The 26,256-nt window shown below is 37.1% G+C and overlaps 1 protein-coding gene across 1 annotated transcript in view; it reads right to left on the bottom strand.

Annotated features, from left to right (window-relative positions):
• The window catches only part of PCSK1 (proprotein convertase subtilisin/kexin type 1), a 583,826-nt gene extending 561,315 nt beyond the window's left edge, over nt 1–22,511 (bottom strand). Inside the window, exon 1 of the mRNA XM_044064124.1 lies at nt 21,621–22,511. Within this exon, the coding sequence (XP_043920059.1) occupies nt 21,621–21,785 (165 nt within the window). The 5' untranslated portion in view covers nt 21,786–22,511. The remainder of the gene's footprint in view (nt 1–21,620) is intronic.
• Between the last annotated feature and the right edge of the window lie 3,745 nt (nt 22,512–26,256).

Below are 26,256 nucleotides of genomic sequence, written 5' to 3'. Positions count from 1 at the left end.
TTCAACACATTTTAAATAATTAGCTGACAATTAAGAAATGATTCGCAGCTTATTGTTATAAAACCAACATTACTGGGGAAAACTTTGCTATTTTCAAGTTTTATAATCTCACTAACAGAGTTATTTTAAAATGAGTCTAACAACATGCCATGATGAATTTTTTAAACTGCATAAAAAAAATTCATCTGGCTTCAATGAATGCAGCTTGATATCTGAGAACAATTTTCAAAACAATTTATAACTTTAACAGAGTGATGAATGAAGGACGAGTGGGGAAATCATTTTACATGTTAATGGAATAAGCAGAGATTCTGATGATATATAATGAGAAAATATTCATTTCTGTTTTGTTTAATTTTCAAATAAATATTAATATCTGCTACTGTTTAAGCTAAAAGAGCTTCTCAGTTTTTACTGGATTTAATTTCCATTTAAAAGTGCAGGTTTATCTCTCGCATGGAAATTTAGGATAATATAAAATGCTAGAAGGTAAGATACCTAGTGACTGTTTATTTCTTCCATGTACTCAGCATGAATGCTGAAAATTTGTCAAATGAGTTATTTGGATTTTTCCATCTGTGAAGATTGGAGGAAGATAGTTGAAGGCTGCCAGCCTAGTCAAATAGAATTTGATGCATAATTCTATCAATTATATAAATAAATGTAAAATACAGGCTTGTGTTTTTAAATGAAAGAAAACACTGTAAAATGTGAACTTCAAGATTGTTGCAACATTGCCATTTGCTGTAAGGCAAACCAAGCCAAGCATTTCAAATGTGCCTTTTGAAGTTGAAAAGATCTTATGAATCTCTTTGATGTTTACAAGTCGGCTCCAGTGAGTCTGAATGAAGGTTTCAGGCCCATTGTTTTAAGGTTAAAGTTAAGGGCCAGAATTTACATGTGGAAGGTGCTTTATTGCTCTGGTTTTTGCTAGAGTGTATATGTGAAATGCCTTTCATTGTTGTAGTCTCCTGAGCCAGGTGTTAGCTTACAAAATAATGCAGTTTGTGGCCTGGGAACTTCAGAGTAAGTGTCAAAATGATGTAATTTGGGAGAGCCTTAGACAGCTGTTGGTTAGTGTTTAAAAACTATTGTTGAGTGAGACACTAGGAAGCATTTTGATCTTGGATATCTAACCCAGCACTGCTTATGCTTTATGTATGTAAGTAGGATTATAGCACTGTGATTTCTCTTAGGAATAGTTAAACTTAGAGGAAAGTTAGACTAAGTATTTTTCTTTGAAATCAGATCTTTCCTACAATATTGTTTTAAGTTTCTGTGTGATCTCTGAACTTGCGCAGCATTGTACTGTAGTAGTATTGTCTTGTGTGTTAATTATTTATTATTAAATATTTTAAAACCTTTACCTGTGGCTGGTTTATGTAGAGATAATTTAACCTCCAAAGTACATTACATATTTACAGATTTTACTGTCTAAATAACTCCAAATTAAGCATTGATTGTCTAGTCATACTACCATTGGATTGTAATATTGCACAGTAATAATTGGACACCCTTTTAAGGGCTTTTTAATAGCTGCTAATTATTGGCTGGGTGGTGGCAGGAATTACTACCGTATGGTCTGGGTAATAGGGGCACAGCTGGAGAACCTGTGCCAGCCTTTTCCCAGGAGGGTCTTTGTGGTTGTATAACTTCTTCTCAAAGTGTGTGTGTGTGTGTGTGTGTGTGTGTGTGTGTGTGTGTGTGTGTGTGTGTGTGTGTGTGTGTGTGTGTGTTGTGTCAGCTACTTAGGTAGGGACACAAAGCACTGGTTGGACAGAGTGGGTACTGGAGGTTTTAGCTTGCCCAGCTAGGTTGAGACCTGGACCCTATAGCTGTGCCAGTGGGGAGTCTTATTGGGGACATGGTGAGCAAGGGAGCAACCAGCCCCAGACTGACTGTGATCTCTGTGTGCACTTAAGGGAACTTGTACTTTACCGTGTGTATTAGTTATCCTTTCCTCTTCTAGGGGATGACCTCCCTGGTGTTAGTGGTGAGGATTGAGGCTCCTTGATTGCTGGGCCAGGGTACAGTTGTCACACCATCTATGGTTTGTTTCAGTTTAATGTTGTACCTACTAGAGAAATGTCATAACTGCTGCTGATATCACAGTGCCCAAATTAAAATATAAGGAAAGCTATTAGGAGTTTTTCTTCCCTAATTGATAGCAAAATGCAGTGTTCCCATTTTCTTTACAATTGTTATCTTTTAACATAGAAACCTGGCATATTTAGTTAGTGACTAATGGCATTGCTTCAGAAAGTATAAGCATGAACTGTCATTATATACAATGTAGTTTTTAGCTTGTTTTACAAAATGGCACAATTGGCAGTCTTCCTGGTGCAAAATCAATGTAAAAGGACAGCAAAGATTAGAATTAATAATTATCCCTCAGAACAAATCAGCCTGCAGTATTCATGTAAGTTGGAATACAAACTATTTTAAGTTGTCTATTATTAACATTTTACTGTAATCCTCAGATAACTAAATAATTTTTCAGAAATAATTATTTAGTAATTCAAAGATTTCCTTAAGGCATAGATGTTTTAAGTCTCCCTTAAAGGATGTACACTAAACAACTTATTACATTATCACTAGTTCTGTAGGCAGTTCATTATCCCTTATGATTTCCAAGGATGACCTTAAGCAAACACTACTGTTTTATACAAAGCTATACAACACTGTACCTTTTTATGTACTATTTATGATGAAACAGGAATGTGCAGAAAATTAAACAATTTATATCACACGACATTCCATTCATGGAAATATGTGGCTTCCGTAACCCATTAGTCTTCTATTAATCATTAGCTTAAAAATAGAATACTTTATGCAGATGTTTTAAATAAATAGCTTATAAAATGCAACTATATGCAGAATTACAGCTTTATGATAATGTTGTATTCAGCCATGGTTCAAACAGAGTGAAAACGGTCATCCCATACAAAGCCAATACAAAGAAGTATTTAACAGAATTAAGAACTTATTTATATGCAGATATGTATAAAAATATCACATTTTAAATTAAACCATTCATAAAATGAGATTACGCTAAGCAATGTACATTGTTAGCAATGATGATGTTACCTAAACAAAACAGCTACTTAACTTCAAAACACCATTATGAGTTGTTGTAACCTTTTGAAATATGAAAATTATACTTCCATTAGCTCCTCCATGGTCAGCAACATCAATACATTTTATTATAGGTTCATATGATTCCTCTAGGCAACTGGTCCAGTTGACTATTAAGAGTCTAGCCAATTTGATTCCCATTATGCCCTTTCCTTAATTATGAGGGTCTAAGAAGGCAGATTATGGGTAAGTTTACAGAATCCCAATCACTCACCAAGGATTGGTTTACAGAGAGGTAGGGAGATACTTTGCTGACTTGGATTGAAAACTTTTTATATAGGTAGGACTCATCTGGAAAATATATCTATCCCACCAAAAGATTCTATTAATATTATAATGTAGATGTAGTCCAGTATAGTGTGTATTGATGATACGACCTGTTCATAAACTTTGTAAGAGATCTAGCAGGATTAATGATTTTATAGCCTAGAAGGCCAAGCAGAAATGATTGCATAGAAGTCTAAAGTAAGAGAGATAGAGTAAAGTAATAGGACCTGTAGATGTTATGTATAATTTAAGGAGCTCATATCTAAAATTTTCTTGATCAGGAATAACTATTTTTTCAAGATGGGGAATATGTTTGAATAGGTATACAACAAATGGGACCTTATGTTCTTTTACTGACATAGTTAGTGAGAAGTAGGAGGGCAATACTGTGTTTGGATCAGGATGATATGCCTGTAGTAAACCGTTGGACTATGTAAAAGATGTCCGAACAATAATTAATACATGATGGTCAAAGGAGAGCTCACAGTCTACAAATGCATCTAAGTTTATAATGACAGTATCAGCTTTGAAGAGGGAGCATTGCTTTTTATGGTAGATACAGTACAGTACTACATTTTTTGCATTTAGTTTGAATCCATGGTTTTGACTCCAGGAACTCATATGGGTTAGGACTTTTTTCAGGGTGTGGGTGTTAGCTATTGAATTAATGACAGTTTCTAAGCTGAAGTCATCAGCACACTTTGTCATCTAGATAGCCTAGACATAACCTTAGACATCAATGTAATATATATTAAAGAAGACTGGACCTGATATGTAACCCTCTGGGATATCACTGGTGACAAGCCTTTTAGAGGGAACCATTTTTGACTGTGTAGGTTCTGTCTACGACGAGCATGTTAGATATGCAGCAGGTTACATAGAGGTTGATATTTTACATGGATGACTGTCTCAATAATAACAAAGTGTGGGATAGTATTAAAGGCCATAGATGGATTCTTATAGACACAGGTAGGCAGTGTACAGTGACAGGCCATTATCTAGTGTTTCAGTTACATTCCAAAAACGTCTACCAAATTTAATAGACAGGATCTAAGAAATCTGCCAAATTTAATAGACAGGATCTAGGAAATATGCCAAATTTAATAGACAGGATGTAAGAAATCTGCCAAATTTAATAGACAGGATCTAAGAAATCTGCCAAATTTAATAGACATGATCTAAGAAATCTGCCAAATTTAATAGACATGTTCTAAGAAATCTGCCACATTTAATAGACAGGATCTAAGAAATCTGCCATGTTTAATAGACAGGATCTAAGAAATCTGAAAAAATTCAATAGACAGGATCTAAGAAATCTGCCAAATTTAATAGACAGGATCTACCTTTCATAAAGTTGTATTTTTTTGTGAAGGGATTGTATACTGCCAATATTGTCATTTATGAGAGCTATAGCAATACATTCTATTACTTTACAAATAATCCTTAGGAGACTAACTAGTCTGTAGTTCCCAGGTTCAGAGCTAGGCTAGTCTTCTGAATTGGTGCTATTATTACTAGCCTTTAAACCTTAGACATGTGCTCACTGGGAGGATTAGGAAAGTGTAGGTTTAAAATGGACTCAAGGAGGCTATGTTGTGCGCTGGCTAGAAGATAGCCTCGTATTTTGTCCAGACCCATAGAGCTAGTGTTTTTTGTTGTAGAGAGGGGTTTTGGGGACCTGTTTAGAGGTAATTAATGTGGAAGCAGAGGCTAATTAGCATAGAAGCATGGAGGGAACAGAGAGTTAGAACGTGGACAAAGTTCATCATGAATGTACTGGTTATGTTCCTAAGGGTGAAGTAAGTAGTATCATTTGGGATCAGCTCTGTGCAGTACTGAGCATAACATCCGAGATTCCTAATAGTTAAAAAAATCTTAAGTTTATCTTTGAAAGAAGTGACAATATTTGGTTCATACCACACTGTGCGAGTTTTGTTCTTATGCCTGAGATCTTTGTACACCTTTTTCAGACATTATTTATTTATTTATTGCATTTGTTTAGTCCAACTGGGTAAGAAAGCTATTCCCTTTCAGTGGAGGCCTTGGAAGAAAAGCTCCACATAAATATAAAATATTTGCATATATGCAGTAAATACACAAATATACAATTAAAAAGTTATAATGGCAAATGCAAATATATGACTGGTAGCAGAAAAAAATAAAAGTATTACAGAGACACAGAAAGACAAAAGGTATGAATGTATGCACTGTATACATTAAATATAATTAAATTATTATAATAATAAATAGCAAAAATTGCTACCATTAAAGAAAGCACTGTCCCAGCTCAAACATGGTCTTATTGATTTATAGGTTCATAAATATTTCAAGGCCACTAAGTTTGACTATTCTCACCTTGTCAGTGCCCTTACTCAGGAAGCACATCCGGGAGGGCTATACCCGGCAATCCTGGAGTAAATTTGTGGATACCCATCCAGTCATCCAGTTTATGTTTAAAGGAAGACAATGAGTCACACTGCTTAACATGAGGGAAATTGTATTCTAGTGGTTTCAGAGGTGCCAAGTTATAAATATGTCCCTTAATTATGTTCTATTTATCTATTGCTGAAGATTTAGGTCCCTAATTCTAGTGGGGATAATTACACTTGCAGAAAAAACAGAAAGTGCAGAACAATCAGGTTTCAAACCAAATGGCACAGTAAATGAGAAAGAGATCTCTCCACAAATCTCTGTAATGCACTAAATAAAAGGATAGATCTTTCAGTCTCTCTTGGTAGCTCAGGGACTTTAGGCCTGTGAACTTGTTGGTTTGGAACATTTGGTGTCTTTCTAATTGTTTGATATGTTTACTGAAATACATCCCAATAAGGCCAATGAACTTGACAATTGCTTTTTCAGTTCTGAGTATAACAAGTGATTGCCTTTTTTACAACTTAATGATACTCATTTGGAAATTAGCTGTGTTAAATAAAGGGTTTCTTGACAATCATTCTTTCTTGATGATTTAAAGAGAGTGAGCTATCATATTAATGTATTTTCATCTGTATAAGGCAGAAATTATTAAAGCTAGCTTTACTCACGAACACTTTTGCCATTTTGAAGTGCAGTGATAATCCACCCATTATAATAAAGTTTGTGATAAAAATACAGTTGTGCAACATTTCAAATAAAAAAAAAACAATACTTGCAATGTGTTACCTCATTTAATCTAATTCTTGTTTACTGCCTTAGTACAAATTTAACATGAAATATGGAAATACTGCTCCACTAAATAACTTAGCTTTTAAACAAGTTGTTGCTTCAATGGCTACATTAGAAAGTTTCAAAACAATCAACTGCACAGTTTATTTTTTTTTAACAACCACAGATTACATGGAGGTCCCCCTCCATGAATCAAGACATCCACTCAGTCTACTTGGATCTACTTAAGTCAATCATAATACAACCAAACACCCTGGTTTTGGATGACTTTAATTACCCATCAATTGAATGGGAAAATTATGTGTTCTAACTCACTTGCATAACGGTTCCTGGACTTCGTTAACTACAATGCCCTGGACTAGCTGGTTGACATACCCACAAGCGGCTCAAACATCCTGGATCTGGTCCTCACCAATATGGAGGACTGTGGCACCACCCCCAGTGTGCAACAATCCCTAGTGAGATCTGACCACAAATCAGTCTCGTTAGAAGTAACTATAACACAAGACCCCACCTTAGCAATGATTAGACTAAAAACCTTCCCCAAGGCCAATTACAACCTCTTATGTGAGAGCATAACTAGCTCCATAGCCCCTCCCCCCACTGATGGAAAAGACACCTATGCCGAGTTGTAGACCAATGCTTTATATGAGCACCTGTACAATTGTATTGACTCTGCCATACCTGATAAAAACCAAAGCAAGATATTCAAAGAAAAATAAACCTACCTAGTGAACAACTGCCATTAATAGGCTATACAATAGGAGAAAGAAATTGCTGTCTAAGAGTGGGAAGGAACAGTCTCAAAACTGGAAACACTCCCTTCTCAATTTAAACAAGCAAATAAGACTTCTAGTGAAGTCTTCCAAAGATAACTATGAATACAAATTAGCTTCCCTAACTAAGGATAACCACAAGGCATTCTTTAGTTACATCTGTAACCTCAAAGGTAAGGCCCAGATTTGCGTTGAACTCATGTTTAATTATACTACATATACAGAAACTGTGATTATAGCAAACCTGCTGGCTGACAGGTTCAGCAAACACTTCACTCCACAGTCCCTGCCACATATACCCCAAAGCATCCCTAACACCTATCCTCCACCATGTATCTCCAAGGAGTAGGTCTTAAACACCCTCTCCAAGGCCAAAAACACAGCCTCTATGGGACCATACAACATCCCGAGCTGTGTTCTACACGAGTTAAAACAGGAATTAACACCACCATTGGGCACATTATTTAATCACAGCCTAAGAACTGGCTTCATCCCAGCAGAATGGAAAACAGCTGCCATCATCCCTTTGCACAAAAGGGGTGCATCCACGAATCCCAGGAAATATAGACCCATTAGCCTGACCAGCCTTATCTGCAAGGCCATGGAATGACTCATCATGGACCTTATTAACAAAGATATAGAAAATCTACAGACACTCGACCTCCACCAAGTATGGCTTTGTCAAGGGGAAATCATGCCTGTTAACTTGGTGGACTTCTTCTAGACAGTCATTACAGTCCTAGATGAGAGCAAATCTGTGCATACAGCCTACCTAGACTTAGCCAAGGCCTTTGACATACTCTCCCATGCAGGCATCATTGATAAACTCACCCAGCTGAGTATCAATCAGTATATTGTCAGATGGGTTTCAAACTGGCTCACTGATAGAACTCATACTGTCAAAATAAGGGACTGCACCTCCTCCAGCAGACCACTAACCAGTGGTGTTCCACAGGGATCAGTTCTGGGACCTATACTGTTCAAAATCTACTTCTTTGAAGTACAGGATAAAACTAAAAGACTGTGGCTGACAAAGTTTGCTGATGACTGCAAACTAGGAGTGATCATTGAAAACCCCTAGCAATGTCAACATTCTGCAAGAAAGTCTTACACAGACCAATGACAGTGTCAAAGTGGGTTCCTATCAGTTGACTGAGGATGCAGGTTAGAGAATGAGACTTGGTCAAGCTGTAAATGCTGAAACGACAAAATATCGAAGTGGCACGTAAGCGAATTCTTTCCCTGGGAAAAAATTTGCTTGGCCACTTCAGTAGTTTGCCATTTTCACACTGTAGTGAGGTCTCGGAGTTGGTATATTTAAGTAGGGGGGTGTGGGGGGCCCACATTGGGAGATGTGGGGCACAAAGCCCCCCCACTTAATATCATGCATTAAAGTGTTTTCTTTTTTTTTTTTTTTTTTTTGTCGGAACAGTATTTTTTTCCCTTGGAAAAAAATCGCTGTTCTGACAGTTCAGTTTTGTAAGCTTTCGCTTACATGGGGTCGATTAATCACCGTTCACTAACCTAAGCATTCGGTGATCTAATATAGACCCGTCAAAGTCATGGTCTTAAACTCAATGCAAAAAAATGCATTATCATCCCCTTTGGCAAGGGCAATATTCCTGCAAACTATCACATCAATAGCAATAACCTAAGCATGCAGTCAGTGGTGAGAGATCTGGGCACACAGATCGACAGCAACCTTAACTTTGATCACCATGTCTCTACTGTGGTAAGACGGGCATTTTATATTGCTCATCTCATAAGTAAGGGCATTGCCTCCAGAAAAAAACAGATAATAACCCCCCTGTACTCTTCTCTCATCAGGCCAATAATAGAGTAAAACGCTCCCTTTGGTATGTTCCTTTCCAAACACCTGCAGCAATTGGAGAGACCACAAAGGTTCCCTACAAAGAAAATTCATGGTCTTCAAGATCTGTCTTGTATGGACAGACTGAAATCATTGTCACTTTACTCTGTATCATACAGATTCCCCAGAGGCGACCTGTGCCTTGCATATAGAGCAATCTCTGACCCAGCTTGAATGGAAATGCTACACATTCGCAAGTCAAATGGCACTCCTGTCACTCATTCAAAAAACCTTAACCTGGTATGTGACAACAACAGAACTTGCTGGAGAGAAAGATTTGTCTCACAGAGGTTGCCCCACCTTTGGAACAAACTTCTTATTCGTGTTAAACAAAGTCTCTCATTTGCCCTATTTAAGCGTAATGTGGGAAATTGGATGGGTAACCAGAAATTCGCCCCAGGGGTTCCCCCTGTGTCCCTCTTGGACAGGGGCAATATGTGTTGATTTTAGTGTCTGCTTGAATCAGACACCCTTGGGAACATGGGTCAAACTTGGTAAGAGCCCTGGGGCCATTAGCCTAGTAACCTCCTATGATCCTATGATTCTATAATCCTATGGATGAGTAGGCTGATGTACAGCAAAATAAGCAACATCTTATCATAATATAACTTAAAAGTTTACAACCAATGGATATCTTTGATTCAGTGACTTTAAATAATGAAAACATAAGGTTTTAAAGTGATGCTTTCCAGAGCATCAAACACAAAGATAACCAGTGCATTGGCTCCAGAGGGGGTGAAGTGCTGCTTTGTAAATAAGAAAACAGTTGAAGGAAATGTACATCATCCATGATAATGACTGCCTGAAATGGAATGATAGAACTGAAAAAATATTTGACCAGTCTGGTCTGTTACAACAACTGCAACCTAATCCTACTGGCTCATTTTATAGGCAGACTGGATAAACTATAAATTTGGAGAAATGTGCAATGTTTTACATAAACACTAACTCTCAAGGGATGGCACAGTGGTGCAGTGGTAGTGTTGTCACCACACAGTAAGAAGTTCTCTGGTTTGATTCTGGGCTGGTGTGGTTTCTGTGTTTGTGTGAGATTGCTCTGGTTTCCTCCCACATTACAAAGGCATGCATCTGGAGTGTTTCTCCATGGGCCTCTGCTGAAAATTGGCTTTGTTCCAAATCAGAGATTCCCATTAAGCAAATGATAAAGATCAGAGAAACAGAAATCTCAGCAATGGAGAACTCACTTAGTGTTATAAGCTGCCTGGCTACTCTGTAAGTTATAACTAATGGCTCATAATACAATTGAAGGAAGCTTTTGGGACCAAACAAAACCCTACAATGTGTACCTCCCCTTCCTACAGAAATGGCAAAAGGAAGCCTTTGGAACTATTCAAAAGTCTGTAATGTGGCAGATATCAAAACACGTGTGTTTTGTCATTTATTTTGTTAATGTGCTATTGCTGTATGTCATGTTTCTTAGTTAAATGAGTTTTGGGAATGTAAGCCTTCAAGGGATATGGTCAATTTAACTGCTAAAGCACAGTACCAAACATCAGCACATCTGCATTGTCTATGGATATAAAAATAAGTGCATTATGTCACACTATCCCTCCACTGCCATATTAATTTATTTGTACCTGTTGTTACTGATATACATGGAGTTATGTGCTCTATTTTATTTCCGAAACAATGAGGTCTGCTCCATTCTATCATGTTGGGTAAAGGCAAATTAAAACTTTTCATGCAACATAATTTGATATGAAGACAGAGTCTAACATAACAATCCTTACTAGTATGCATAATATAAACTTTTCAATGAGATTTGATGAATGCCAAGTACGCAATAGCAGGCAGGGTAAGTATGTGGGTGTGTCCTGTATACAGGAAGATGCATGTAGGACCATCAGATATTATGTGCATCTGACATGACTAGCACAAATTCCATTTATCCAATTTTAAAGTTACTTAAGCATTTTGCCATGCATTCTGTGCTTGATGGTTTCACTTTTTTTTTTTGCCAACAAATCACCTTTTTGTCAAATGATTGCAACATGGAAGGAGATTAATTAAACAGATATATTTCTTGTTCTTAATTTTTGGTTTCAGAGTTATTTTTCCAGCATAATAACACCATGTGATAGAGTATAACCATGTGACAGAGTATGTGTGTGTGTGTGTCTGTTTATGTGTGGAGCATGTATATATATATATATATATATATAAAACATATATATATATATATATATATATATATATATATATATATATGTATACATACAGACACATATATATATATATATATATATATATATATAGGTCCCCTTCAGTCAATCGAACGTTTGCAAGTTCGAACCACATATGGCCGAGACCATATGTTTGAACTTGTAAAAGTTCGATCGGACTGAATGGAGATCTCCGTACAGAATGGAGAGGGAAGATTTCCCATTTCTGCACTGTAGTGCAATCTCGGAGTTGGTATGTTTAAGTAAAGGGGGTGTGGAGGGTGCAGGGGGGTGTAGCCCCCCTGCTATAGATGTTCAGGTTTGTGTTTTTTGTTTTATGTGTTTTTATTTCAGTGTTCAAACTTTTACGGGTTGAACATATGGTCTTGGCCATATGTGGTTCGAACTTGTAAAAGTTCGATCTACTGAAGTAGATCTATATATATATATATATATATATATATATATATATATATATATTTATATATATGGATTCACTTCATAACACACTGAAAGCTCAAAACACTGAAAATGAGGAAACTTCATAATACAGAAGACCAAAACACTGAAACTTCAAAACACTGAAAACTCAAAACACTGAAACTCAAAACACTGAAATTCAAAACACAGAAAACACATATCATACATATACTGAGTTTAAACAACATAAATCATAGCACTTTCCACCAAGTGTAAGCAGGGGGGAAAGCCGTCCTTCACCCCCCATGTGGGGTGCTGCACCCCCCACACCCCCTGCTACTTAAATATATCAACTCCAAGATTGCACTTAGTGTATTGAAGTGCACTCTTGGAGGTGATATATATAAGTAGCAGGGGGTATGGGGGTGTAGCCCCCCACAATGGGGGTGCAGGAGGGCTTGCCCCTATGCTTACACTTGGTGGAAAGTGCTATGATTTATGTTGTTTAAACTCTGTATATGTATGATATGTGTTTTGAGTGTTTTGAGCTTCAGTGTTTTGAATTTAAGTGTTTTGAGTTTCAGTCTTTTGATATTTCAGTGTTATGAAGTGAATCCTTATATATATATATATATATATATATATATATATATATATATATATATATATATATATGGGTTCACTTTATAACATCGAAATACTGAAATGTCAAATTTCAGTATCTCGAAGTTATAAAGTCAAATGTTCAAAATAGCGAACGTTCATAATCGCGAATTTGATGTATGTCGAAAATATGTCGAATTCGCGGTTATGAAGTTGCGCTATGTAATGTCCGGGTTTCGGTTCTGTTGGTGCGCGGTGCCGTGTTTGGATATAGGTGTTATGTCAGGTAAGTGAGTGTTTTGTAAGGGTTTTGAGTGGGAGTTAGAGTGTGTGTGAGGGATTGGAGAATGTGCGTGTGTGAGTAAGCTTTTGTGTTGTGTTTGTGCGATCTCGGAGTTAGTATATATAAGTAGGGGTGGGGGCAGCCCCATGGGTGCAGGGGGCTTGGCCCCTGCTATGTGTGTGTGAGTTGTGTATGTGTGTTTTTTTGTTTATGTTGTGATGTGGGTGTTTTGTTGTATGTTTAGTGTAGTGTGTGCGGTGTTTTCAGTTATGTGGTTTCGCGGTTTTTGTTTGTCGGTGTTTTGTGGATTTGGTTTTATAGTCTCGAGATACTGAAATTCGATATTTCAGCATTTCAAGGTTATAAAGTGAATATATATATATATATATATATATATATATATATATATATATATGTATGGTTTACTATCAAAAGGTGGAAACTTGGTTCATTGTCGTTCATATAGTCAAGGGTATAGATGAAAAAGTTTAAAATTCTGAGTGGATGTGTTGTCACTACAGTGGAGCTTGGGAAAGTTACCCTTTTCCTTACAGTAATGTTGGAATATATAATTAACAGGGAGTGGGGGGCTGCGTCCCCCACATGGTGGGTGTGGGGGGCTTGCCTCCCTGCAAAACATTTGTAGGAATTCACCAGACATAAAGGTAAGTTGGGTAATGTCAATAATGTTGAATTTGAGTTATTGACATTACTGGTTCTGTTGATTTGAATGACCGGTGTTTTTAATTTCCAACCTATTTTTGAGTAAGTCATTACTCGAACAACTGCGGTTCAGAATTTTGATAGTAAATGTATATATATATATATATATATATATATATATATATATATATATATATATATATATATATATATATATATATATATATATATATATATATTTTTTTATGGCCAGCGGGGTCACCCAGTATTATTTATTTAATATGTCTTCAACTTCTCATGTGATCTGCTGATCATTTTCCTTTCACTCTGGCAATATTTGTCAGATGTGTTTTCTAGAACTGTTGCAACCTCTCATATAAAACAAAAAATTCCTATATGACCAATGCTAGGAAGAACATCTTCTTCCACTTAATAGTGTCACTCATTACTGTTATCCACCAGTGTGTTTAATGTTATTATTGCATTAGGCAATGACCACCTAATGGTCAAGTTGCCTCACTCTCACCTAATTGACTAAGTCCTTGAAGAAGATTCATTTAGGCTCATTAGCATAGCCTCATTCAGAAAAAAAAAAAACATTTTCAGAGGCAAGAATTGAACTCTTTTCTTACAAAAGACTTTTCCATTTTCTACAAATAAACCACCAATTTTTGTGTCTCCAGGTCTGTTCTACTGACACCTTTTTATGTTAATTCAGCTCACCAAGCCATGGTACTCGGGTGGCATCTCCTTCCTTTCTTCACCCTACTGTTCGGAATCACTAGCTTCAGCATTGATGACCTTACTACAAAATCAGTCAGTAACTTTCAAAGTAGGTTCTCTAGTGCCACGTGTACTTATTTTCATACATTGGCTATGAGACACAGCATGTCTTTATGAGTACATGTAGTCTAGATCTGTGAGTCATGTTAGTAAATGCTTGAAGAAGAAGAAGAAGCAGGACTTTATGCATGTCAAGTGTATTCCTAGGCCTCTCTGTTTGGTCTGAAACATTAATAAATTCTCTTCCATGCAGATCTGACACCTGTTAGTGTTCAAGCATTACAAACGCATTCTCATCACTCATGTTTATATCTAGGAGACAGTCTCTCCCAGCTGCACAACTCCAGGTACTCTCATAATTTTCCACAAGTATTGAAGTCTTTTATTAATATTCCAAAGTTGGTAGGTAAATCCCTTCTGAGCTACCAATAATGTAAAAAATTGCAGGCCTTGGGGAGTGAACAACAGAGTGTGGCAGAAAATTCTTAATACTTTGCCAAGAATTGCCAAAGTTCAGTTGCTCTGTACCACTCAAAAATATATATCATTATAAAAACAGTGATCATTGAAAACACAGTAGAATAAACAACCTCTGACTATCAAGTACTTTTCCACTTCTTGTACCAGTAAGGGCTCCTTCGCCATCAGCAAGGTAACTTGTCATATTTCTAAAGCCAGTTTCTATTGTTGTTCTATTGCTGTTGCAGTTCATCCATTTAACTCCTGCCACCCTTTGCTCCTGTTCTCAACACCACCTTTCACATGTCAAGAGGTGGGCCTATAAGATAAGCTTATATTACTATTCAGGCTTAGCCTAGACAGGTTATATGGGTGGTCCGGCCTCCTGGCACTTATCAGATCTTCCAACCTCACATTCTGCTCTGAGGGTATGCCACTGTAAACATATTCTTGGAAGGGAATTTTAAGTCTTTTTATTCTGCCATGAGAAGATTTTTTTTAGTAATATAACATATAATGAATAAATAAATTGCAGCTATGACTTTTATGATATGCATTAAAGCGATGACTATACTGCATGTTTTGAGACAAAGCAGTTAAAATATAAAAGTTGCAAGACATCAGCTGCCTTATTTATTATTATTTATTAATGCACCTTGGTGGTTTGAAGGCCATGTATCACATTCCTCTACTAGCATTCAGTGAATAATGTCTGATCATAAGTATCAGCACTACCCCTACACAACAAAAATGCAGATGAAAGCAGCCACAGCAAAATGCATATTTTCTTACCAAAGGCAAGGTCCAGGACTCCCATACACATGCAAATGTACATGATCTCTATAGATCAGGAAAATGCCCCCACCAAATGCCAAATCAGTTTCACTTTGATGAGCATCTTTTTGAAAAAGCAGTGTTACTACAATAGTATTCATTGAACATCATTACATTGACATTGACAGTCATTGGTAAAGCCTCACAAGAACAGAATGAAGATATACAGACTCCCCACAGAAAACTGTATGCAGCTAAGAACTGCACTGGGGAAGCAGGGGGTATAAGGCCACAGTGTTAACTGCTACACTAATGTGCAACCCTGCCTGTTATGCTGAAAATGCTAAAATGTTACATTCTTATCCTGAAGTTTGTTTTTCAGAGTCATTGGAAAGTTAACACTCAGGGTACACCACAATATTTCTAGTACATTAATTGTGATCCCAATGAGTATATGTCATGCATCATGGTCAAAATATTAAGAACAACAACAATGGTGTAGTCTTTGGAAGAAACACAAAGCAACTACCATATGAGTTAAACCTGCAAATGACTGGAGAAAAAATGCCAAAATCATTGCTCTTAAGAATATGCCATTTTTTCTACATAATGAGAAAGGGTGAGTACCGCTGTGACATTAGACATATAACAACCAGATTCACTCATTTATGGGGTATCCTTAGAAGACTATGAAGCCCCCAACAAAATGTGTGTTAAAAAATGTAAGCTAACACAATACATTCACATCTTAGAATGTAAGCAGCAGATGAGGGCAAACATTTCCAAGTACTTTACTGGAAAGAACACAAGAACAGTTACTTAACATCATTCTGAAATGTCACTTTCTACAAATAGGAGCAAAATCCAAGAATGGGGGATGAGCAGTAATAAGCAATAGGTCAAACTATTCAGAAAGACTCAGATGCTCCATATCAGACTGTATATTCATTAATGGTAACTGACTTTGGAAGAGTGCACTGAACAGCTACAAAACAATTGAACATATGGAAACAGCCTGGTATCTATACAGAACTGCTGATTCCTTTACTGTGGATAAATTTCCACTGCATTCATTTACTGTAACATTTCATGTATAAGTATTAGCAGTGGTCATTATATATTGACCATGCATTTTCTAAACTACTTATCCCAGTGAGGGACATGGCTGTTGCACGCTGTGAAGATAAATCAAACTTTCCTCTTCCTAGTAAGAGTGTCCAGCTCCTTATGGGGGATGCCAAGGCATTTCCAGGCCAGCTGTGAGATTTAATACCTCCAATGTATCCTGAGTCAGCCCCTGAATGTCCTCCCAGTGGGCCATGCCAAGGGTACAGGTGAGAGATGCCCGGTGTGTAACCTCACTAGATATCCAAACTGTGTTAACTGTCTCTTCTCAATCCTAGGCAGCAACTCCAGGATTGTCTAGCATTGCTAAGGTCCTCAGTCTGTAACAGAGAGTACACCCAACAACTATATGACAGAATCTTGTATCTGTGTTCTCCTCCATTCTGACTCTACCCACATGTTCTGATTATAGGTGATGATGGCAACATAGACTGACTGATAAACTTAGCATTTTATCCCAGGGCACTTCTTCTGCTTCATCAATGAAGTCTAGTAGAATGCATGCAATACTGCTACTGGTACATGAATGCCTTTTTCATTCCCCCAATTCACTCTGCCTTCATTCCTGAACAAGACCCAAAGGTGTTCAAACTCTTCAGCCTTTGGTAGCTGTTTCTTTCACCTGCAGAGAATAATCTACTCTGTCTTAGGGGAGGACCATGACCTTGGATTTCAAAGTGCTGATTCTCATCTCACCCACTTCACAGGCATTAGTGCACCATTCCGGTATGTACTACGGATCACAATCATGCTAAGATAAGATGGCAACATAATCTGCTGACAAAAGAGACACAATCCTTAAATTCTCAAACATGATCATCTTCAAACAGCAGTTGTGCCTTAGTCTTAGCATTCTGTCCGTGAATATCATTAGCAGAAAGAGAGAGACAAGGCACATGTTTTTGGACTCCTGGGCCAATCTTGAATGCATTTTATAAATGAAAATGTGGATATAACTCTCACTCAACAATGCCAGGGATAAAACAACATGTAATTGTGACCCTGGAACCCCCTATTGCTATGCTACTTTCCACAAAACATGTTGGAGTACTTCATCAAATTATTTCTCTAGGTCAGCAAAAAACAGGCACATAGGGTCGGCAAACTCCCACAACACCTCCAATATCTGTGTAAAGGCAAAAGGTTGATTAACTTCTATCCAGGAGAGAATCAATGATGGCTGTCCTGAATAACAGCTGAAATACTGGACCAAGTCTCCCTTTCAGCTTCCTGACACAGGCATTTATTTATTTGGAGGCTGTGAAGTAGGATTATAATATAGTTGGTGCAAATCCTCCTGTGCAAGTAGGTTCCCTTTCTTCTTTGTAGTACTAAAAGGTACATTAACCCGAATCACCCCCCCCAAAAAAACAAATTAATTTCCAGTCACATTTTATCATTATTCCAGTCTTATCACTGTGCAGCTGTTTATCCAGTAAAATGTCCACATCTACAGAAATGGACCCAATCTCACTGTTTCTGGCACTGTCATCACTGAAGAGGACATGTCTACTTGGGGGGGGTCAATGTTTTTCAAACTATTTCTTTCAACTCGCAACAAACTGAGGTGGTGCTTTGGTGCCCTTGCTGAAAACAGCCTAGAGAATGTCTTGCACTCCTCCCCAAATTAGATTATGCTCTTGCAGAACTTCTTTGAGGCCATCGGTAAGTCATTCGTCATGGCCTCAGTAAACCCCTCCCACAGGCAGGCATTTGCGTCAGTGACTGCTAAAATTGTCTCATGGCCTTTTGGAACTATTTATCAAATCTGCACACCCTCCCACTAATACTGTATTGAATGCTTTTTCTTTCTCCTTATTGTGGTGGATTCTGTCATCATTTATGCTTATCAACAGGTCCTAGGGTTGCCACCATGACAAATCCCAGCCTACTCAAAATAAATAAATAAATGTATCTATGAATATCTAAATAGGAAAATGCACAGTCACCATCATCTTCTATCACAAGATACTAGAACTCGTGTGTAAACATATATCTTTTATTCCTGTTGGAGGTTATTCTTTTTAACAGCAACTAACTATATAGTCTTCTATAAGCTGTATTTGTTGTCAGCCTAACAAGTACACGGCAGGCTTTATTTTTAACTAGTTGCCCAGAGGAAAAAAGAAAAGTATTAACAGAAAAGCAACCAAAGAGATGTCAAACATTTACTATATTATTCTGTTTAAATCATACAGGACACTATAGTAAATTTGCCAAAAAAAGTTGCCAGGTCATTAAAGGGAAGTTAATTGGAGTATATCTGCAGCGACACAATTGTTTAGACTGTAGTACTTTGAAGACTACAATGTTTTAAAGAAGGTGTTTTGGCAAAAATGAAGCAGTTGCCATTTCTTTGAGTAGAAAAGGCATTGGAGGTGATTATTTTACATGGCAGGGGATGTGACAGGTAGCCCTCCACAAGGGGTCAGGGGGCTAGTCCTTAGATAAAAAAAAATAATGCTTACTTGTAAGCATTCAGTCATAACTCTGCACATCTGAAATGGATTAATAAACATCTGTGATGAGGCCCATTAAATAAGCTATTAATTTCTTTGCACTGGACATGAAAAATAATAGCCAACAATGACAAGTTTCACTGCAGTATGTAACAAATGTGACTACAGGCACAGGTTACGTCCAAGTGAATGTATGCAGCCTTTGTATAATTTAATGCAATGTTCAAGGCTGTAGCATATGCAGAATAAACCAAATGTATTCATGTAAAGATATCACTGTTTTCTAACAACTGTGAACTAAAAATGGTTGATAGGCACAGTTCAGTTTTGTCACAGACGAGATGCATATATACATGAATGCACATGGCATGCTAATTAGCTTATCAGGTTATCTCTTTGCTAGCCATGTTAAAAATTCATACATTTGCATGTCACTATCTTTTCCCATCTTCTTTTTCACACTGGGAACAGTACCATATGCAGCTATCAGATGAACAGAATGAAGAGTTGTGAAAATATCAGGAAAAGTTTATAACCACCAAAGCAGTATGCCAGGCTGCCTTCTCTTTCAATATCTATAGGCTCTGTAATAAAATGCAGTTCATCATATTTAGTATTAAAAAATATATAATGCATTTTAGGAAGGACAGTGATAGAACAATTTGTGATCTCATGGAAGAGCAATAAAGTAATTTCAAAACATATATGGAATAACACATTAATAGTAAAGGTTTCACTGTGCTTTTTTTGCCTTTACCTTTTATAGTGATATTCCTTGTATTATTGCCTGGTGATATCTAATCCAGTAAATGCAGAAAATATTACTGTTGACAGACACTATCCATTATCGCAGGTCATATGGCTAGTGGCTTTATAGCTTTTTACACTATTTACCAGGACCAAAATGCCTGTTTTTTGTGTGTATGTGTGTCAATGTGTGTCTGTGTGTTTCTGTATATGTATAGGTAGTTAATATGTGTGTGTGTGTGTGTGCGTGTGTGTGTGTGTGTGTGTGTGTGTGTGTTTGGTAGGTTATACAGTAAGTGATGTATTAATTTCATTAAAACAAGTTTACTATGCAAATCTGTTATATATTTCTCTTCATCAAAACTTAAAGCACCAAGAAACTCTTAAAATGATGTGCTCTGTCTACTTCCATAAACAGAAATATTAGCTGAGAGTTCAAAAACATTGTGTGCTGTTGTATGCGCGTGGTAAATGTCCAATTAAAAGGAAGTATGGAAAGATAATAAGAATTGAGCATTGCCAAAACAGATCAGACCTTAAAGGAGAATTTCTGGATTACAAAGGAAAATATACGATTCCACACAAGTATTGCTAAGTAAGAAGTCATAATGTACAGTATTTTACTTTTTGAAACAAATGAAAAAAACATAACTTTCTTTACTGTAGTCCAGTTAGATAAAACAGTACAATATAAATACTTAATAATTTAGTAAGTTCTCTACCTAACTGCATTGTTCTTAGAACCTTCAAGTTTTCAATGCTGAATGACACAATTGGTGTTACATTTTGTGGCAAACTGTTATCACCACTTGTGTGTATATAGTTTAACACAGTATGTAATCTAGATGCAAATATTTTATCCAGCATTCCCAAATCTTTGTTGAAGAGATTTCTTTACAGATCCATTTCTCAAAGTGATACTGTGATAACAATACCTTAGTGTACCCCAGGACAAATGAAAAATAGACAGGACAATTCCAAAGCTGTGATACAAGGAATCATTTAAATTTAAATCTTCATCCTCAATAAAAATTTTGCAGTGATGAATGACTTAAGTCTGCTTTTTAAAATTGTATAGCTATGGTGTATGACTCGCTTAAGTATCCTACTGTATTCTTATATCTAAGTCTACCTGGTTGGATGATTTACTGTTTTTCACCATTTCTAAATGAAGACATAAATTTTACATATACAATGTTTTACTCCCTAATTCACAGGGTCAGAGCATCACTCTTTTACACCATACATACACTTTTAAAATGCATAAATGAAATGAGTTTGCATAAAAGGCATACTGGATGATAATAAAAGTTTGCACTGGTGTACATTTACTAGCAGCAAACATCATAGTTTGTGATGGGTCCCAGCTACACAGATCAGATTACAGCTGTTATTACTGATTGCTTGTTAAAGACATAAGCAGTATTTGTTCTTTTCTACTCTTAACACAATAGGAGGCATATTATTTGTGGCTGTTTTAATTACTGATGGCGTCTAATTTATACATTCCAAGCAGTGATAACACTACAGCTCTAAAACAGTTTAACTAACGTTAAAAGACTATACATCAACTCTTTTAATCATTATAAATCTGAGGGTCACTTATACTGGTTAAAGGATGATTTACCAAAACCAAGATAAGCAGTGTGCTACAAGATGTGACACGAAATTTCAACCTCGGCTTCAACGCAATGTACTTATGGTATTAGCCAAACTTCAGTGACACACTCGGTGCCAGCAATAAGTTGTTGAGTCTGTTTCATCCGTTTACTCCAAGCTGTATATCTGAGACAGACACACACACACACACACACACACACACACACACACACACACTCGACTGTAGTGTTACCTCATCGGCCACAGGTGAACAGAGTTTTAACAACCATAAACAAACGTATATAGTTTTACCTGTCCGAGGAAATCGTATCCAAATTCATTTGCTAGCGATTTTGCAGCTTCTGGTCCCCCTGGGATCTCTACTGCCCATTCATTAACGTATTGTTTATCGGAAACGACGATGCCCAGAGCATAGAGCACGCTACACACAACAAAAGCAACACATTTCACACCCATTATAGATATTTGTACCACAAAGCCTGCAGTCAACTTACAACAAAAATTAAAAGACTTTTGCTAAGGCAACACCCTGGATAAAGAAACGAAGCTGGGTGAAGGTGGAGGATGCTGACTGAACCATAGAACAGTGCAAGTCTACAAGAATAAAAAACTAATCAAATCCCAAGAGGTTGGATGGAAATGAGTAAAGCACGTCAAAACTACGAAAGCGACTTTCTGACGTCAAATCCAGTCTACCTGCTTTAAGATCAACAGAGCACAATTCCCAAGACAGGCGTGCTAAAATAAGACATCCTTGGAACCCGTGGTGCTGGCGTGTGGGTTGAAGACCATATTGTGCCCAGAATCTATAAAGCCAGTTTTTTTTTCCCTAGGAGCTGTCCGTGCTGAAATACTTCTTCCTCTCTATTGTCAGATCTGCTCTGTTTTCTTTAGCAAAATGATTTCATAGGGTCGATTCAATTGTACTCTTCAAAGAGCAGCAGTAATAGAACAGTCCAAAAGGACAAATGCATATTTTTTTGCATATGCAATATTATTGCAGAGTATCGAGTCATCTGCGTAAGAGCTGCCAAATCATATATAAGCCGTGCTTTTGGCAGAACTACGGCACTCAGTGGGTCAATTTGGGTGTTAACTTGTTGGGTATCATTTCAATCATTTTAAGTGCGTTTAACAGCGAGTATTTTTGTACAGAATCATATGTGTGGTTTGCTTCAGTCCCTTGTGTGTCCCCTAATCGTGTGAGTGCATCTCGCGAGCAGCAGTGTTTCCCTTTTTAATTCCCTTTTTCCTCCTCGTACATTAAACACTAAATAGATACGTATATACACATTAGGATTCTGGAAGCCTGCTGTACAACATGCAGTATGCTGTAATGTTGATTTTATGCATTCTGATTTTTTAATCAATTCACTCCCTTGCTCCTTTTAGTGGATTATCATAAATTGTATTATATGTTATAATGCTGCTAAAATAAGCAAATAGCACCGTTCACAAACCAACAAGCAAAATCACTGACATCAATATATTTCCCAAACAATTTTTATTTATGGATGCGTGGTTTACACAAGCTGGTATGAAACAGGAGCAAAGAAGGTAACAGAAGTGCAATTCCTCAGTACTGTTGCGCATTACAGTTGTGTTATGCAGGACATGCACAAAATCAGATGTTATAATATGGGAGAGTGGGAAAGGGATTGTCATGAACTCAAAAATCACTTGTGATTTCCCTGATCCACATGGGTGGGCGGGATTCTGAAAAGTGCCTGCCAAGCTAATGTGAATTTTAAAAACTGACTTTTAAACTTGAAGTATTGTTGAGGTCAGTACGCTAGCAGTATTTACGATACTGGGTTGATGTTGCATATAGTTGAGGAGGAGGTTTCTGTTTCTCTCCACGCACAATAACAAACACAGAAACTAGGAAAACACTGAGTGATACTGCGCAGGTATAGTGACAAATATGAAATTTAAACAGAGAAAGAACAATCCTTGCTGCTTGGTGGAAGCGGAGAAACAGATGGCATAATTTTCAAAGTAAAATGTCAATATTAAAGGAGAAACAAACCAAGCATACACAACGTCTTACACTCCAGGTGGCTGGAAAATCCGAGAGTGCGAGAATAAGCCTGGGGGACTCCTAAAGAAGCAGCATGGCATAGTATGACAGATTCAGAAGTAAAAATAAAATGGGCATAGAGGGCGGAGTGCTGTTCTTTACCATTTCTGTTAAAACGGTAAGTAATAACAAATATTAAATATTTACAGAAACGTGAAGACGGGGAGGTTTCCCTACGCCCCATCAGAGACGTCTAGTCAGAGGCAAGGGTGAAGTACAAAAATATATCTCAGACTCATTTTCTTCCTTCAGTCACTAATGGCTTATTTGCAATGTAGCGAAATACAAACAAAACTGGCATCGATATATTCTGGCTGCTTAGTGTCTGAAAATGCATGATTTCTAAGAGATGACAGTTAGATACAACTTGTTAAAGAGCATCAAATATGGAATTGAACATTTTTGGGGACACCAATAAGTCAACACATTAAGTTGTGTTTGCAACGCATTGATTGATCTTGCCCCCACAAAGACTAATGAACTAATGATAACTAAATAAATAAACAAACAATAAATGCATAATATTAATAACTGCAACAATGATAATATATTAATAGCCTTTGTTGAAAAGTGACTCCATCCAAGTCAGACCGTCCTGGTTCAAAAATAAAATAAATAAACAGTCAATGGTGAAGGAGTACCTAATTGCATAGCAGTTTTATACCAAAGTATGGAAGTAGCTGTATGGATTACTGAGGGATGTGCTATCTATTCATGCAAAGTGTAAACAGTATAGCTTTTATCCAGCTCCCGAGGTATATAGGGATAAAGTCCTGACTATGACCCAGGTAATATAAGTTCACATAGATCCTATAGATGCAGTGTGCAGCAAAGCTTGGAAAGCCACTGAAAGGAGTACCCCAAACGTGTGGAATAGGGTGCTCTCCAGGTTCAGCAAGCTGACTGACTGCACAACACCAGACTCACCACCAGGGAGTGGACGGCTGTATAGCTCTTGCTCAGCTGCCACCCACAGAAAGAATGGGATTATTGGGTTCAGCTAGTGAAGCTATCAGGCAAGGTCCTGCAAAAAGAAATGAAATGCAGTTTTTGCTGAACAACAACTTCAAGTGAAGTGAGAGGCATTCAAATCTATATATGAATATATACATATATATTTTATTCTGTAATATGTCATGGAATATGTTTAAGAAGGTAGATGCACACAAAAATACTAAGCTTGCAATATGCTTAGTTAGTGGAATTCTGCACAGATCAGTAATGAGCTTAGTCCTATCACTGTCTATGTAAGAAATGTGATAAATGACTTTGATAAGAAGTTACACCTTTTTACATATAAGGCAGTCAGAAGAAAGTGAGTTGACACGCAAACAATAATCATAATACAGCAGGGCATTTACAGATGATTGAGTTGTCTGGGAAAGTAATCCCTCTGACATAGTGCAGAACTTTCTATATCACTGGAAACAGACCAGGGTTTATATAGGTACCAATAGTAACAGACCTAGATTTGAATAAGTAACTAGTTACATGACACCTTCTAGTCATTCCACTGGATTTATTTAATGAAACATTTGGAAGATAAACCACTCAGTTCCACTGTTCCCAAATGGTCATTGTCAGTCAGGCTAAATCCTTTGGTCACTTAAAGGATTGTGAGGGACATGGTTCTGATTAAGTATTTTGTTAAAATATGGCATCTAATGCTAAGTAATAGAAATCTCTACAAACATTACAGCACAGCCACACTGTCCATCTCCTATATTATTCACATTTGTTGACCAGTGATAATCTTAACTTAACTAAATAACACCATCAGGAAGCAAGTCAGTGACTAAAATAAAAAGTAAGCAAAATGTTACAACCATTAGGTCTCTATTATAAAATTAAAGGATATACATTCTGTAGTTGACAAAAAGCAGAATGCCATCTTTGAAGTACTTTTTTTAATAAGGTGGCTCATTAACTTCAAACTTCAAACTTTGAGATACAAACTGTCATCCATTCCGGTACAGCTATACTTTTGAAAAGTGGAATCACTAGTTAATTACCTTTTTAAATCAAAGCAGCTACTGAGAGTCTTAAAACTTAAGAGTGTTCTTTTTACTTCCAAATATGTGGTAAGTGCCTTCCTTCTGCAGAAACACACACACACACACACACACACACACACACACACACACACACACACACACACACACACACACACACACACACACACACACACACACACACACACACACACACACACACACACACACACACAGGCATGCACAGACATGCAAACACACTTCACATTGCTGAATTTATGAAGAAGTATTGTTTATAACTGGAGGTCTTAGTGGCCAACTACCAAAGGCATAAGTATTTTTTGTATGCTGAAATAACCAAGCTTATGTATAGGAAGTATTGACAGCTATCTCATTTAGAATGAGTGTGTTATCACTTGCCCCTTGACTGGTAAATATTATTGTTTCACAATGCTCTTTAATTGTTACTATAGCAGCTTAGCATTGGAGTATACTAGACCACCTTTAAAATAGTCATTTTGTTGCAACAAGCTCAACTATTGAACTTACTGGTTTTATGAGATTTCAGATTCCTACTGATCTTTGGGCTACTGGAAGGAGAGATGGTGATGTTATATGACTGAGAGGCTGATGCTAGCTCACCCATCCTGGAGGAAGGGAGTTGACTAGAACCACTGTACAGCTGATCCTCACACATTAGCTGGAGTACTGCAAACCACAGTTGAGATGTGCGTTGTAGCTGCTACATGCTACATACGCTACAAGAGATTATCTATGTGTGAAGGTACATAAGTCCTATTAGAGCAGATGCATTTTGTAGCCTAAGGCCATTACAGGGATGGGTTAGGTTGAGACT

The sequence above is a fragment of the Protopterus annectens genome, chromosome 2.part2, assembly GCF_019279795.1.
Source record: "Protopterus annectens isolate FY-2018-M chromosome 2.part2, PAN1.0, whole genome shotgun sequence".
Lineage (NCBI taxonomy): Eukaryota > Metazoa > Chordata > Ceratodontiformes > Protopteridae > Protopterus > Protopterus annectens.
Note: the sequence above shows the minus strand (reverse complement) of the source record. Positions and strands in the feature narration are given on the sequence as shown.